We start from the raw sequence: 16,907 nt of genomic DNA, 5'->3' as shown, positions 1-16,907 counted from the left end.
GGACATCAAGAGGACATCGGGAACATCAAGGGGACATTGGGGACATCGGGGACATCAAGGGGACATTGAGGGGACAGCGAGGGGACATTGAGGACATCAAGAGGACATTGGGAACATCGAGGGGACATTGAGGGGACATTGGGGACATCGAGGACACATTGGGGACACTGGGGACATTGAGGGGACACTGAGGGGACACTGGGGACATTGATGACCATCGAGGACAATGAGGACATCAAGGGGACATTGAGGGGGACATTGGGGACATCGAGGAGACTCTGGGGACATTGGGGACATCAAGGGGACATCGGGAACATTGGGGGCAATGAGGACATCAAGGGGACATTGAGGGGACGTGGCCAAATGTGGGGCTGTGACACCGAGAGGACATCAAGGGGACATCGAGGGGACATTGGGGACATCGAGGGGACACAGCCAGATGTGGAGCTGTGACACTGAGGGGACACTGGGGACATCATGAGGACATCGGGGACACTGAGGGGACACTGAGGGGACACTGAGGGGACATTGAGGGGACATTGAGGACATCAAAGGGACAAGGCTGGACATGGGGTTGGGACATTCCCACAAAAAATCCCCAAAATCCCCCCCAAAAATCCCAAATTCCCCCCAAAATCCCCCCCTCCCCCATTCCCCCAAATCCCGGGGGATTTTCCCCAAAATTTTTCCCCAAACTTGCCCCAAAAATCCCTGAAAAAATCCCCCCAAAAAGTCCCCAAATTTTCCCCAAATTCCCCCCCCAAATAAAAAAAAAATCCCCCTAAAAAATCCCCAAATTTCCCCCAAATCCCCGGAATGTGAAACCCCCCCTCCCCACCCCCCCCAGTGCCACCATTGTCCCCTCGGTGTCACCTCCCCCCCGTTTTGTCACTGTCCCCAAATCGTCACCGCAATAGAGGACACGGCTCTGTACTGCCAGGGGGGTGGCCCTGCCCAGAGTGTCCCCAAGGGCAGGGGACAGCCCCCAAAGTGTCCCCAAGGGGAGGGGACAGCCCCCAAAGTGTCCCCAAAGTGTCCCCAAGGGGGGGTGGCACTGCCCGAAGTGTCCCCTGCCACCACTTGGGGCCAGTCAGGTGGCACTTGGTGGCCCTTGGGGACACTTGATGACCCTTGGTGACATCTGGGGACACTCTGGTGACATTTGGTGTCCCTTGGTGAGCCTTGGAGACCCCCAATGACCCTTGGGGACATTTGATGACCCTTGGGGACACCTGGGGACACTCAGGGACCCTTAGGGACCCTCGGTGACCCTCAGGGACACTCGACAACCCTTGGTGACCCTTAATGGCCTCTGGGGACACTCAGTGACACTTGGGGACACTTGATGACCCTCGGGGATACTCAGTGACACTTGGGGACACTTGGTGACCCTTGGGAACACTCAGGGACCCCTGGGGACACTCAGTGACACTCGATGACCCTTGGTGACCCTCGGGGCCGCTTGGGGACCCTTGGTGACATTCGGTGACCCTTGGTGACCCTTAATGACCTTTGGGGACACTCAATGACACTCAGTGAGATTTGGTGACACTCTGGTGACATTTGGTGTTCCTTGGTGACATTTGGGGACGCTCTGGTGTCCCTCAGAGGGACACGGAGCCCTGGCGGGAGTCGCTGGGCCCAGGAAGGCGGTGACAAGGACAGGATGGCCCCGGTGACACTCAGGGACACTTGGGGACACTTGATGACCCTCAATGGCATTTGGTGACCCTTGGGGGCACTCTGGCACCCTTGGGGACATTCGGTGACCCTTGGTGACAAATGATGGCCCTTGGTGAGCCTTGGAGACCCCCAATGACCCTTGGGGACATTTGGTGACACTCGGGGACCCTCAATGATCTTTGGTGACGCCTGGGGACATTCAGGGACCTTTGCTGACTCTTGGGGACCCTTGGGGACACTCAGTGACACTCGGGGACACTTGATGACACTTGGTGACTCCAGGTGACATTTGGTGACCCTCAGGGACACTCGATGACCCTTGGGGACACCTGGGAACACTCAGGGACCCCTGGGGACACTCAGTGACACTCGATGACACTCAGTGAGATTTGACGACCCTTGGGGACACTCGGGGCCGCTTGGTGACCCTTGGTGACATTCGGTGACACCCAATGACCCCTCAGGACCCTTGGTGACCCTTAATGACCTTTGGGGACACTCAATGACACTCAGTGAGATTTGGTGTCCCTTGGTGACACTCGGGGCCGCTTGGGGACCCTCAATGACCCCTCAGGACCCTTGGGGACCCTTGGTGACCCTTAACGACCTTTGGGGACACTCAATGACGCTCAATGACACTCATTGGGGTTTGGTGACACTCTGGTGACATTTGGGGACACTCGGTGACACTCGGGGCTGCTTGGGGACCCTCAATGACCCCTCAGGACCCTTGGTGACTGTTAATGACCTTTGGGGACACTCAATGACAGTGACATTTGGTGACATTTGGTGTCCCTTGGTGTCCCTCAGACGGACACGGAGCCCTGGCGGGAGTCGCTGGGCCCAGGAGGGCGGTGACGAGCATGGGGTGGCCTTGGGGACACTTGGGGACACTTGGGGACACTCAATGACTCCAGGTGACATTTGGTGACCCTCAGGGACACTCGATGACCCTTGGTGACCCTTGGTGACACTCAGGACCCTTGGGGACCCTTGGTGGCCCTTAACGACCTTTGGGGACACTCAGTGACACTCAATGACACTCAGTGACATTTGGTGACACTCTGGTGACATTTGGTGACACTCGGTGACACTCGGTGACATTTGGTGTCCCTCGGTGTCCCCTGGTGTCCCTCAGACGGACACGGAGCCCTGGCGGAAGTCGCTGGGCCCCAGGAGGGCGTTGACGAGCACGGGGTGGCCCCGGTGGCACTCGGCCTGCGCCGCCCTCAGCACGGCCACCACCCGCGCCTCCGTGTCCCCGGCAGTGTCCCCTCCATTGTCCCCTCCATTGTCCCCTCCATTGTCCCCGCCATTGTCCCCTCCGCTGTCCCCGGCGCTGTCCAGGACGAAGCCGCGCCCGCCCAGCGCCGCCGCCACCGCGTGGTAATCTGGGGACACAGGGGTGGCATTGTCACCGTGGGGTGGCATTGTCACCATGGGGTGGCACTGTCACCAAGGGGTGGCACTGTCACCAAGGGGTGGCACTGTCATCAGGGGGAAAAGGAGGTGGTCACTCAGAGGTCACTCATTGGTCACTCTGTGGTCAGTTCTCATTGGTCACTCCCTGGTCACTCCCTGGTCACTGGTCAGTTCTCATTGGTCAGTTGGTCAGTGGTCACTCATTGGTCAGCTCTCATTGGTCACTCCCTGGTCCCTCATTGGTCACTCCCTGGTCCCTCATTGGTCAGTTCTCATTGGTCACTCCCTGGTCACTGGTCAGTTCTCATTGGTCACTCATTGGTCAGTTGGTCATTGGTCCCTGGTCCCTCATTGGTCCCTCATTGGTCAGTGGTCAGCTCTCATTGGTCAGTTGTCAGCTCTCATTGGTCCCTCATTGGTCCCTGGTCCGTTCTCATTGGTCACTCCTTGGTCACTCCCTGGTCCGTTCTCATTGGTCAGTTGGTCATTGGTCCCTCAGCTCTCATTGGTCAGTTGGTCAGTGGTCAGCTCTCATTGGTCAGTTGGTCCCTGGTCCCTCAGCTCCCATTGGTCAGTTCTCATTGGTCGCTCAGCTCCCATTGGTCAGCTCTCATTGGTCGCTCAGCTCCCATTGGTCAGTTCTCATTGGCCCCTCAGCTCTCATTGGTCAGCTCTCATTGGTCGCTCAGCTCCCATTGGTCAGTTCTCATTGGTCAGCTCTCATTGGTCGCTCAGCTCCCATTGGTCAGTTCTCATTGGTCGCTCAGCTCCCATTGGTCAGTTCTCATTGGTCAGTTCTCATTGGTCGCTCAGCTCCCATTGGTCAGTTCTCATTGGCCCCTCAGCTCTCATTGGTCAGCTCTCATTGGCCCCTCAGCTCTCATTGGTCAGCTCTCATTGGTCGCTCAGCTCCCATTGGTCAGTTCTCATTAGTCCCTCAGCTCCCATTGGTCAGTTCTCAGTGGTCCCTCAGCTCCCATTGGTCAGTTCTCATTGGTCCCTCAGCTCCCATTGGTCAGTTCTCAGGGGTCAGTTCTCATTGGTCAGTTCTCAGTGGTCGCTCAGCTCCCATTGGTCAGTTCTCATTGGTCCCTCAGCTCTCATTGGTCAGTTCTCATTGGTCCCTCAGCTCCCATTGGTCAGTTGGTCCCTGGTCCCTCAGCTCCCATTGGTCAGTTCTCATTGGTCCCTCAGCTCCCATTGGTCAGTTCTCATTGGTCCCTCAGCTCCCATTGGTCAGTTCTCCCCATTGGTCGCTCACCGCTGTAGCGCAGCCCGCAGCCCACGGCGCTGCCCAGCAGGGGGAGCTGCTCGCGGCTGATCTGAGTCCAACCCGCGTCGTTACCAACCAGGGCGATGACAGCGACCTGGGGACAGCAGGGGACAGAGATGGGACACAGGGACACAGGGACAACAGGGACAACAGGGACACAGCGACCTGGGGACACAGGGACAGGGACACAGGGACACAGGGACAACAGGGACACAGCGACCTGGGGACAAGGGACAGAGATGGGACACGGGGACAGAGATACAGCGACCTGGGGACAAGGGACAACAGGGACAGGGATGGGACACGGGGACACAGGGACAGGGACACAGGGACAACAGGGACACAGCGACCTGGGGACAGCAGGGACAGGGATGGGACAGGGATGGGACACGGGGACACAGGGGTGGCAATGACACAGGGATGGGACAAGGGACAACAGGGACACGGATGGGACACAGGGACAGAGATACAGAGACCTGGGGACAACAGGGGACAAAGATGGGACACAGGGACCTGGGGACAACAGGGGACAAAGATGGGACACAGGGACCTGGGGACAACAGGGGACAAAGATGGGACACGGATGGGACACAGACACAGGGACCTGGGGACAGCAGGGACAAGGATGGGACACAGGGACAGGGACAGCAGGGACAGAGACAAAGCGACCTGGGGACAGCAGGGGACAAAGGGACACAAATGGGACACAGGGACAGGGACAGTGCCAATGACAGTGAGAAGCATAGCTGACAATGACAGTGACAGTGACAATGAAAATGACACGGTGACAGTGACAGTGACACAGTGACAATGACACGGTGACAATGACACGGTGACAATGACACGGTGACAGTGGCAATGACACAGTGACAGTGACACGGTGACAGTGACACAATGACACGGTGACAGTGACACAGTGACACAGACACGGTGACAGTGACACGTGACAGTGACAGTGACACAGTGACACAGACACGGTGACAGTGACAGTGACACAGTGACAGTGACAGTGACACAGTGACAATGACAGTGACAGTGACAATGACACAGTGACACAGTGGCAGTGACACGGTGACAGTGACACGGTGACAGTGGCAGTGACAATGACAGTGACACAATGACACGGTGACAGTGGCAGTGACAATGACACAGTGACAATGACAGTGACAGTGACACGGTGACACAATGACACGGTGACAATGACACAATGACACGGTGACAGTGACACGGTGACAGTGACAGTGACAGTGACACAGTGACAGTGACACAGTGACAGTGGCAGTGACCTTGTGGCGCACGAAGGTGTCGAACTCCATCAGGCTGAAGCCCAGGGAGCCGTCCCCGAACAGGACCCACACCTGGGAGTGTCCCCAAATGTCACCAAGTGTCACCCAGGGCCACCCACACTGGGGACAGTCCCCAAATGTCACCCAGGGTCACCCGGGGTCACCGAGTGTCACCCATGGGTGGCCCTGGGGACTCTCTGGCCCCTCCAATGTCCCCAATGTCCCCATCCCCTCCACACCCCCCTGTCCCCGATGTCCCCAATGTCCCCATGCTGCCCACATCCCCAGTGTCCCCATTGTCCCCCCTGCTCCTGTCCCCCCCCAGTGTCCCCAAATTCCCCCATCCCCCCCAGTGTCCCCAGTGTCCCCAATGTCCCCATCCCCTCAATATTCCCCAGTGTCTCCCCATGTCCCCACTGCTCCCATCCCTCCCCATCCCCCAATGTCCCCAGTGCCCCCAATGCCCCCCTACCCCCATCATCCCCATCCCCCCCCGCTGTCCCCAGGTGTCCCCAAGTGTCCCCACCCCCCACGCTGTCCCCACCCCCCCGGTGTCCCCACCCCCCAAGTGTCCCCCGGTGTCACCTCAGCCTCGGGCCTGCAGAGTTTGGCCCCGAGCGCGAATCCTCCGCCCACGCCCAGAGTGCCAAAGGGACCTGAGGGGACAATGGGGACAATGGGGACATCAGAGTGCCACCAGCAGGGACAGCAGGGACAGAGGGGACAATGGGGACAGCATTGCCACCAACAGGGACAGCAGGGACAGAGGGGACAATGGGGACAGCACTGCCACCAGCAGGGACAGCAGGGACACAGGGGACAATGGGGACATCAGAGTGCCACCACCGGGGACAGCAGGGACACAGGGGACAATGGGGACAATGGGGACATCAGAGTGCCACCAGCAGGGACACAGGGGACAATGGGGACAGCAGTGCCACGAGCAGGGACACTGGGGACAGCAGGGACACAGGGGACATTGGGGACAGTGGGGACATCAGTGCCACCACCGGGGACAGCGCCAGGGACGTTGGGGACAGCGGGGACAGCAGGGACATCAGTGCCACCGCGCTGGCCGTGTCCCCATGTGTTCCTGTGTGTCCCTGCATGTCCCCATGCGCTCTGGCCGTGTCCCCAGGCTGTCCCCAGGCAGGGGTGGCTGCGTCCCCAATGTGTCCCCAATGTGTCCCCAGATGACCACACCTGAGTCCATCCAGCCCCGGGGCTGCTGAGGTCTCACGGTGCACGCTGCTGTGTCCCCAAGTGTCCCCAATGTGTCCCCAATGTCCCCAGTGTGTCCCCAATGTGTCCCGTACCTGGGTCCATCCATCCCCGTGGCTGCCGTGGCCGCACCGTGTACGCCGCTGTCCCCAATGTCCCCAATGTCCCCAGTGTGTCCCCAATGTCCCCAATGTGTCCCCAATGTGTCCCCAATGTCCCCATTGTCCCGTACCTGGGTCCATCCATCCCCGTGGCTGCCGTGGTCTCACTGTGTACGCCGCTGTCCCCAATGTCCCCAATGTCCCCAATGTCCCCAATGTGTCCCCAATGTGTCCCCAATGTCCCCAATGTCCCCAATGTGTCCCCAATGTCCCCAATGTGTCCCCAATGTGTCCCATACCTGGGTCCATCCATCCCCGGGGCTGCCGTGGCCGCACCGTGTACGCCGCTGTTCCCAATGTGTCCCCAATGTCCCCAATGTCCCATCATTGTCCCCAATGTCCCATACCCGGGTCCATCCATCCCTGTGGCTGCCGTGGTCTCACTGTGTACGCCGCTGTCCCCAATGTCCCCAGTGTGTCCCCAATGTCCCCAATGTCCCCAATGTGTCCCCAATGTCCCCATTGTCCCGTACCTGGGTCCATCCATCCCCGTGGCTGCCGGGGTCTCACTGTGTACACCGCTGTCCCCAATGTGTCCCCAATGTCCCCATTGTCCCATACCCGGGTCCATCCATCCCCGTGGCTGCCGTGGCCGCACCGTGTACGCCGCTGTCCCCAATGTCCCCAATGTCCCCAGTGTGTCCCCAATGTCCCCAATGTGTCCCCAATGTCCCCAATGTCCCATACCCGGGTCCATCCATCCCCGGGGCTGCCGTGGTCTCACTGTGTACGCCGCTGTCCCCAATGTCCCCAGTGTGTCCCCAATGTCCCCAATGTGTCCCCAATGTGTCCCCAATGTCCCCAATGTGTCCCCAATGTCCCCAATGTCCCCAATGTGTCCCGTACCTGGGTCCATCCATCCCCGTGGCTGCCGGGGTCTCACTGTGTACGCCGCTGTCCCCAATGTCCCCAATGTGTCCCCAATGTCCCCAATGTGTCCCCAATGTCCCCAATGTCCCCAATGTGTCCCGTACCCGGGTCCATCCATCCCCGTGGCTGCCGGGGCCGCACCGTGTACGCCGCTGTCCCCAATGTCCCCAATGTGTCCCCAATGTCCCCAATGTCCCCGTACCCGGGTCCATCCATCCCCGTGGCTGCCGGGGTCTCACTGTGTACGCCGCTGTCCCCAATGTCCCCAGTGTGTCCCCAATGTCCCCAATGTCCCCAATGTGTCCCCAATGTCCCCAATGTGTCCCCAATGTCCCCAATGTCCCCAATGTCCCATACCTGGGTCCATCCATCCCCGTGGCTGCCGTGGCCGCACCGTGTACGCCGCTGTCCCCAATGTCCCCAATGTCCCCAATGTGTCCCCAATGTCCCCAGTGTGTCCCCAATGTCCCCAATGTCCCCAGTGTGTCCCCAATGTCCCCAATGTGTCCCCAATGTCCCCATTGTCCCATACCTGGGTCCATCCATCCCCGTGGCTGCCGGGGCCTCACTGTGTACGCCGCTGTCCCCACGAAGTCGCCGCCGTCGGCCACCAGGAGGCTCTGGGGGGGCAGGACCCGGTCCAGGGCCTGGAGCAGCATCAGGGGGTTCAGGTGGCACGGGGGGGGCACCGAGGCCTTGGCCCTGCGGGGGGACAGAACCCGAAAATCCCGAAATGGGGGAGGATGGGGGCAAAAATCCCAAACTGGGGGAGGATGGGGGCAAAAATCCCAAATTGGGGATGTGAGAACCCAAAAATCCCAAATTTGGGGGGCCTGAACCCAAAAATCCCAAACTGGGGGAGTCTGAACCCAAAAATCCCAAATTTGGGGGGCCTGAACCCAAAAATCCCAAACTGGGAGAGAATGGAGGCAAAAATCCCAAATTGGAGGCAAAAATCCCGAACTGGGAGAGAATGGAGGCAAAAATCCCAAATGGGGAGAGAATGGAGGCAAAACTCCTAAAAAAAGGGGAGTGAGGGGGGGACAGAACCCAAAAATCTGTAATTGGGGATGTCAGAACCCAAAAAACCCAAATTGGGAGAGAATGGAGGCAAAAATCCCAAACTGGGAGGGAATGGAGGCAAAAATCCCAAACTGGGAGAGGATGGGGGCAAAACTCCTAAAAAAAGGGGAGTGAGGGGGGGGTCTGAGCCCAAAAATCCCAAATTGGGGTGATGAACCCAAAAAAAGGGGAATTAACCCAAAAAGCCCAAATTGAGGGGAGTCTGACCCCATAAATCCTAAAATAAAAGGGGATGGGGGTTCTGAACCCAAAAATCCCAAACTGGGGGATTCTGAACCCAAAAATCCCAAAATGGGGGGAATGAGCCCAAAAATCCCCACAAAAAATCCCCAAGAAAAGGGAATGAACCCAAAAATCCCAATTTTGGGCATTGTGAACCCAAAAATCCCAAATTGGGGGGGGTCTGAGCCCAAAAATCTCCCCAAAAATCTCCCAAAAAATGGGAATGACCCCCCCCCAAAATGGGAATGACCCCAAAAATCCCAAATGGGGGGGTCTGACCCCAAAAATGCCCAAAAAAGGGGGAATGAGCCCAAAAATCCCAAGCCCCCCCCACCCCCAGGGCCGGTTGGGAAGGGGCTGCGGTGGCCCCAAAATGGGGAACGGGATCCCCCAAAATTCCCCCCTGTCCCTGTGTCCCTGTCCCCATCCCTGTCCCTCTGTCCCCATCCCTGTCCCTCTGTCCTCATCCCTGTCCCCGTGTCCGTCTGTCCGTCCCTCACCGGTTCAGCCGCTCCCTGTCCCCATCCCTGTCCCCCTGTCCCCGTGTCCGTCTGTCCGTCTGTCCGTCCCTCACTGGTTCAGCCGCTCCCTGTCCCCATTACAGTCCCCATCCCTGTCCCCCTGTCCCTCTGTCCCCGTCCCTCTGTCCGTCTGTCCGTCCCTCACCGGTTCAGCCTGTCCCGTGTCCCAGTGTCCCCCTGTCCCCGTGTCCGTCCATCCGTCCCTCACCGGTTCAGCCGCTCCCTGTCCCCATCCCTGTCCCCATCCCTGTCCCCCTGTCCCCATCCCCGTGTCTGTCCGTCCATCCGTCCGTCCCTCACCGGTTCAGCCTGTCCCCATCCCTGTCCCCATCCCTGTCCCTCTGTCCCTGTCCCCCTGTCCGTCTGTCCGTCTGTCCGTCCCTCACTGGTTCAGCCGCTCCCTGTCCCCATTACAGTCCCCATCCCTGTCCCCCTGTCCCTCTGTCCCCTGTCCCCGTGTCCGTCTGTCCGTCCCTCACTGGTTCAGCCTGTCCCCGTGTCCCAGTGTCCCCCTGTCCGTCTGTCCGTCCCTCACCGGTTCAGCCGCTCCTTTTCCGTCTCCGCCTCCCGCAGCCGCTGCAGCCACGGCCGGGGGCAGGAGAAGCCCGGGAGGCTCCGGGACAGCGCCACCAGCAGGGACGCGGGGTCACCTGGGGACACCAGAGTGTCACCAAAGGGACACCACAGGGACACCAAAGGGACACCACAGGGACACCACAGTGTCACCCAAAGGGACCCCAGAGTGCCACCAGCAGGGACGCGGGGTCACCTGGGGACACCAGAGTGTCACCAAAGGGACAACACAGGGACCCCAAGGGTCACCCAAGGGACCCCAGAGTGCCACCAGCAGGGACACGGGGTCACCTGGGGACACCAGAGTGTCACCAAGGGACAGCAAAGGGACACCACAGGGTCACCAAAGGGACACCAGAGTGTCACCAGCAGGGATGTGGGGTCACCTGGGGACAACACGGGGTCACCACAGGGTCACCCAATGGGTCACCACAGGGTCACCCAAAGGGAACCCAGAGTGTCACCCAAAGAGACCCCAAAGTGTGATCCAAAGGGACCCCAAAGTGTCACCCAAGGGAAGGACACCACAGTGTCACCCAAGGGACCCCAGAGTGCCACCAAGGGACACCACAGTGTCACCAAAGGACCCCAGAGTGTCACCAGCAGGGACATGAGGTCACCTGGGGACACCACAGGGTCACCTAAAGGGACCCCGAGGGACACCAGGGACCCCAAACCGGCTCAGTCCCACCCCAAACCGGCTCCATTTGATCCCAAACCGGTTCCTTCTGACCTCAAACCGGTTCATTGGTGTCCCCAATGCCCCCATTTGTGTCCCCATTTGTGTCCCCAGTGTCCCTCACCCTGCACGGCCAGCCGGGGTCTCCAGAACTCATCGGGTCATGGTTTGACCCAAAACCACCCCATTCCGACCCCAAACCGCCTCATTTTGACCCCAAACCGCCCCATTCTGACCCCAAACCGCCTCATTCCGACCCCAAACCACCTCATTTGTGTCCCCATTTGTGTCCCCATTTGTCCCTCACCCTGCACGGCCAGCCGGGGTCTCCAGAAGTCATCAGGTCATGGTTTGACCCAAACCCCCCTCATTTTAACCCAAAACTGCCTCATTCCGACCCCAAACCGGTTCCTTTGTGTCCCCAACATCCCCATTTGTGTCTCCAGTGTCCCTCACCCTGCACGGCCAGTCGGGGTCTCCTGAACTCATCGGGTCATGGTTTGACCCAAACCCGCCTCATTTTAACCCCAAAACCGCCCCATTCTGACCCCAAACCGCCCCATTCTGACCCCAAAACCGCCTCATTCCGACCCCAAACCGCCTCATTCCGACCCCAAACCGCCCCATTCCGACCCCAAACCGCCCCATTCTGACCCCAAACCGCCTCATTCCGACCCCAAACTGCCTCATTTGTGTCCCCAGAGTCCCCAGAGTCCCTCACCCTGCACGGCCAGCCGGGGTCTCCAGAAAACGCTGGGCTGTGGTTTGACCTAAAACCGCCTCATTTTAACCCCAAAACTGCCCCATTCTGACTCCAAATCTCCTCATTCTGACCCCAAACCGGTTCCTTTGTGTCCCCATTTGTGTCCCCAGAGCTCCTCACCCTTCGCAGCCAGCCGGGCTTTCCAGAAGATGTCAGGTTGATGGTTTGACCCAGAATTGCTTCATTTTCACCCCAAAACTGCCCCATTCCAACCCCAAACCGGTTCATTTGTGTCCCCAACATCCCCATTTGTGTCCCCAATGTCCCCATTTGTCCCTCACCCTGCACGGCCAGCCGGGGTTTCCAGAACACGTCCGAATTCCTCAGCAGCTGCTCCCGGTCCCGGTTCACGGCCACCACGGCGGTGCCGCGGCCAAAGAGGCGCCCGTAGGACAGGCGGAAATCACAGACGGTGCCTGGGGACACCGGGGGGACATGGGGGGACACCGGGGGCTCAGGGGGGGGGACACGGGGACATGGGGGGCTCAGGAGGGGCCAGGGGGGGCTCAGGGGTGGTCAGGGGGACACGGGGGGCTCAGGGGGGGCACAGGGGGCTCAGGGGGCTCAGGGGGGCTCAGGGGGACACGGGGGGGACTCAGGGGGGGACACGGGGGGGACTCAGGGGGGGACATGGGGGGCTCAGGGGGACACGGGGGGCTCAGGGGGGGACATGGGGGGCTCAGGGGGGCTCAGGGGGACACAGGGGGACACAGGGGACACGGGGGGCTCAAGGGGGGACACAGGGACACGGGGGCTCAGGAGGGGACACGGGGGACACTGGGGGCTCAGGGGGGCTCAGGAGGGACATGGGGACACGGGGGCTTAGGGGGACATGGGGGGCTCAGGAGGGGACACGGGGGCTCAGGGGGGCTCAGGGGGACATGGGGGGGCTCAGGGGAGGACACAGGGGGACACGGGGGCTTAGGGGGACATGGGGGGCTCAGGGGGGGACATGGGGGACACGGGGGGCTCAGGGGTGACACGGGGGGCTCAGGGGGTGACACGGGGGCCTCAGGGTGGCTCAGGGGTGACACACGGGTGACACGCGGGGACACTGGGGGTACCTGCCAGCAGCACGAGGTCGGCGTCGCGCAGGGCGTCGCGGCGGTTCTGCCGCAGCAGCAGGGGACACTCGGGGGGCAGCAGCCCCCGCGCCGCGCCCCCGAGGTAGCAGGGGACACCCAGGGACTGCAGCGCCGAGCTGGGGACACGCGAGGGGGCGGTGGCAACAGCTGGACCCAAAATGGCCCCAAAACCGGCTCCGTTTGGCCCAGAAATGGCCCCAAACTGGCTCCATTTGGCCCCAAAATGGCCCCAAAATGGCCCCAAACTGGCTCCATTTGGCCCCAAACTGGCTCCGTTCGGCACCAAACTGGCCCCAAAACCGGCTCCGTTCGGCACCAAAATGGCCCCAAAACCGGCTCCATTTGGCCCCAAACTGGCCCCAAAACCAGCTCCATTTGGCCCCAAACTGGCTCCGTTCAGCCCCAGACTGGCCCCAAAACTGGCTCCATTCAGCCCCAAAATGGCCCCAAAACCGGCTCCGTTCGGCCCCAAAATGGCCCCAAAACGGCTCCATTTGGCCCCAAACTGGCCCCAAACCGGCTCCATTTGGCCCCAAACTGGCCCCAAAACTGGCTCCATTTGGCCCCAAACTGGCTCTGTTCAGCCCCAAACTGGCCCCAAAACTGGCTCCATTCGGCCCCAGACTGGCCCCAGACCGGCTCCGTTCGGACCCAAACTGGCCCCAAACTGGCTCCGTTCAGCCCCAGACTGGCCCCAAAACCGGCTCCATTTGCCTCTAAAATGGCTCCATTTGGCCCCAAAAATGGCTCAATTCAGAGTCCCAAACTGGTCTGATTTGGCCCCAAACTGGTCTGATTTGGTCCCAAAACTGGTCTGATTTGGTCCCCAAACTGTCTCAGTTTGGCCCTACAAGTGACTCATTCCAGCTCCCAAACTGGCTCAGTTTGGCCCCAGAAATGGCTCAATTGGGCACCTGAACTGGCTCAGTTTGGCCCCAAAACTGGCTCCATTTGAAGCCTTTCCCCAGAAATGGCTCAATCCAGATCCCAAACTGGCTGGATTTGGTCCCAGACTGGCTCAATCCAGACCCCAAACTGGCTCCATTTGACCCCAAAAATGGCTCAATCCAGACCCCATTTGGCCCTAAAAGCGGCTCCATCCAGAGCCCAAACTGCCTGGGTTTGGCCCCAAACCCCTCCCAGTCCCTCCCAGTCCCTCCCAGTCCATCCCAGTCCCTCCCAGTCCCTCCCAGTCCCTCCCAGTCCATCCCAGTCCATCCCAGTTTATCCCAGTCCCTCCCAGTCCCTCCCAGTCCATCCCAGTCCATCCCAGTCCCTCCCAGTCCATCCCAGTATAACCCAATCCCATCCCAGTCCATCCCAGTTTATCCCAGTCCCTCCCAGTCCCTCTCACCTCAGTTCCTCTGCGGGCGTTGGGGGCAGCAGGGCCTGGCTGCCCACGAGCAGCAGCGGCCGCTGAGCCCGGCTTAGGAGCTCTGAGCACTGCTGGACCTGGATTAACCCAACAGAGCCGGGATTAACCCGAGATTAACCTGGGATTAACCCAACAGAGCCGGGATTAACCCGGGATTAACCTGGGATTAACCCAACAGAGCCGGGATTAACCCGGGATTAACCTGGGATTAACCCGGGATTAACCCAACAGAGCCCGGCTTAGGAGCTCTGAGCACTGCTGGACCTGGATTAACCAAATAGAGCCGGGATTAACCCGGGATTAACCTGGGATTAACCCAACAGAGCCGGGATTAACCCGGGATTAACCCGGGATTAACCCAACAGAGCCCGGTTTAGGAGCTCTGAGCACTGCTGGACCTGGATTAACCAAATACAGCTGGGATTAACCCGGGATTAACCCAGGATTAACCCAACAGAGCCCAGTTTAGGAGCTCTGAGCACTGCTGGACCTGGATTAACCCAAACAGAGCCGGGATTAACCTGGGATTAACCTGGGATTAACCCGGGATTAACCTGGGATTAACCCGGGATTAACCCAACAGAGCCCGGCTTAGGAGCTCTGAGCACTGCTGGACCTGGATTAACCAAACAGAGCCGGGATTAACCCGGGATTAACCCAGGATTAACCCAACAGAGCCCGGTTTAGGAGCTCTGAGCACTGCTGGACCTTCGGTTTTTTCCCCCAAATTTTGAGCTTTTTCCCCCCAAATTTCTCTGTTTCCCCCCCAAATTTCCGTTTTTTCCCCAAATTTTTGGGGTTTTCCCCCTTTTGGGATTTTTTGGGGTTTTTTTGGGGTTTTTGCTGTCCCTCACCTGCTGTGGGGTGGCCCTGGGGATGCTCAGCCCCATCGGTTTCAGCTCCCGCGGCTCCCAGGCCCCTGCAAAGAGCTCGGCCACGTACTGGCCCAGGTACCTGAAATTGGGGGGATTTTAGGGGATTTTGGGGATTTTTGGGGATTTTTGGGGTTTTTGTGGGGTTTGGGGGTTTTATGGGGTTTGGGGGTTTTTGTTTGGTTGGGTTTTGGGGGATTTTAGGGGGATTTTGGGGGGAATTTTGGGGGTTTTTAGTTGGGTTTTTGGGGTTTTGGGGATTTTTTTGGGGGGATTTTGGGAGAATTTTGGGGCTTTTTTTGATTAATTTTTGGGGTTTTTTGGGGGTTTGGGGCTTTTATGGGATTTGGGGGTTTCTGTTTGGTTGGGTTTTGGGGGATTTTAGGGGGTTTTGGGGGGAATTTTGGGGGAATTTTGGGGTTTTTTTGTTTGATTTTTGGTGTTTTGGGGGCGGTTTTGGGGGGGTTTGGGGCTTTTTGGGGCTTTTTTGGGGATTTTTGGGGTTTGGGGCTTTTATGGGGTTTGGGGGTTTTTGTTTGGTTGGGTTTTGGGGGATTTTGGGGGGTTTTATGGAGTTTTTTGTTTGATTTTGGGGTTTTTGTGAGGTTTCAATGGGGTTTTTTTCTTTGATTTGGGGGTTTTTGTGGGGGTTTTGTGGGGTTTTTTGGGGGGGATTTGGGGGAATTTTGGGGATTTTGGGGCTTTTTGGGGTTTTTGTGGGGTTTGGGGGTTTTATGGGGTTTGGGGGTTTTTGTTTGGTTGGGTTTTGGGGGATTTTGTGGGGTTTTTGGGAGGTTTTATGGGGTTTTTTGTGGGGCTTTTTGGGAGAATTTTGGGGTTTTTTGTTTGATTTTGGGGTTTTTGTGGGGGTTTTTTGTGAGGTTTTATGGGGTTTTTTTGGTTTGATGTTGGGGTTTTTGAGGGATTTTGGGGCTTTTTAGGGGATTTTATGGGGTTTGGGAGTTTTTGTTTAGTTGGATTTTGAGGGATTTTAGGGGGATTTGGGGAGAATTTTGGGGTTTTTATGGGGTTTGGGGTTTTTATGGGGTTTGGGGGTTTTTGTTTGGTTGGGTTTTGGGGATTTTGTGGGGTTTTTGGGGGCTTTTGGGGGGAATTTGGGTTTTTTTTGTTTGATTTTTGGGGCTTTTTGGGGCTTTTTAGGGGATTTTATGGGATTTGGGGCTTTTAGGGGTTTTTGTTTGGTTGGGGTTTTGGGGATTTTAGGGGGTTTTGGGAGAATTTTGGGGTTTTTTGTTTGGTTTTTGGGGGGGATTTTTGGGGTTTTTGTGGGATTTTCTGGGGGGTTTTATGGGTTTTTTTTGGTTGATTTTGGGGGATTTTAGGGGGTTTGGGGCTTTTATGGGGTTTGGGGGTTTTTGTTTGGTTGGGTTTTTGAGGGATTTTGTGGGGTTTTTGGGGGTTTTTTGTTTGATTTTTGGGGTTTTGGGGATTTTTGGGGGGGGATTTGGGGGGATTTTGGGAGAATTTTGGGGATTTTTTGGGGATTTTTGGGGTTTTTGTGGGGTTTGGGGTTTTTTGTTTGGTTGGGTTTTGGGGGATTTGGGGAGAATTTTGGGGTTTTTTGTTTGATTTTTGGGGTTTTGGGGATTTTTTTGGGGGGGATTTGGGGGGGATTTTGGGAGAATTTTGGGGCTTTTTTTGATTAATTTTTGGGGTTTTTGGGGGGTTTGGGGCTTTTATGGGATTTGGGGGTTTCTGTTTGGTTGGGTTTTGGGGGATTTTATGGGGTTTTGGGAGAATTTGGGGGTTTTTTGTTTGATTTTTGGGGTTTTTGGGGGGTTTGGGGCTTTTGGGGAA

General features: G+C 58.1%; 1 protein-coding gene across 3 annotated transcripts in view; it reads right to left on the bottom strand.

Moving 5' to 3' along the window:
* Positions 1–2,720: 2,720 nt before the first annotated feature.
* ILVBL (ilvB acetolactate synthase like) overlaps positions 2,721–16,907 on the bottom strand; it is a 34,001-nt gene continuing 19,814 nt past the window's right edge. Inside the window, exons 7-17 of one of the 3 annotated variants that reach the window (XM_071418578.1) lie at positions 15,072–15,171; positions 14,197–14,294; positions 12,822–12,958; positions 12,039–12,173; positions 10,278–10,392; positions 8,506–8,618; positions 7,608–7,664; positions 6,250–6,320; positions 5,665–5,736; positions 4,367–4,472; positions 2,721–3,074 (exon numbers count right to left, since the gene is read on the bottom strand). In XM_071418578.1, coding sequence (XP_071274679.1) covers positions 2,818–3,074; positions 4,367–4,472; positions 5,665–5,736; positions 6,250–6,320; positions 7,608–7,664; positions 8,506–8,618; positions 10,278–10,392; positions 12,039–12,173; positions 12,822–12,958; positions 14,197–14,294; positions 15,072–15,171 — 1,261 coding nt within the window. In that variant the 3' untranslated portion in view covers positions 2,721–2,817. Of the gene's footprint in view, positions 3,075–4,366; positions 4,473–5,664; positions 5,737–6,249; positions 6,321–7,607; positions 7,665–8,448; positions 8,619–10,277; positions 10,393–12,038; positions 12,174–12,821; positions 12,959–14,196; positions 14,295–15,071; positions 15,172–16,907 lie in introns of all 3 variants that reach the window. The other 2 variants (XM_071418576.1, XM_071418579.1) reach the window with 2 other exon arrangements.

Source organism: Agelaius tricolor, unplaced genomic scaffold, assembly GCF_023055355.1.
Source record: "Agelaius tricolor isolate 1412-34295 unplaced genomic scaffold, bAgeTri1.0.p SCAF_88, whole genome shotgun sequence".
NCBI classification, from domain to species: domain Eukaryota; kingdom Metazoa; phylum Chordata; class Aves; order Passeriformes; family Icteridae; genus Agelaius; species Agelaius tricolor.
Note: the sequence above shows the minus strand (reverse complement) of the source record. Positions and strands in the feature narration are given on the sequence as shown.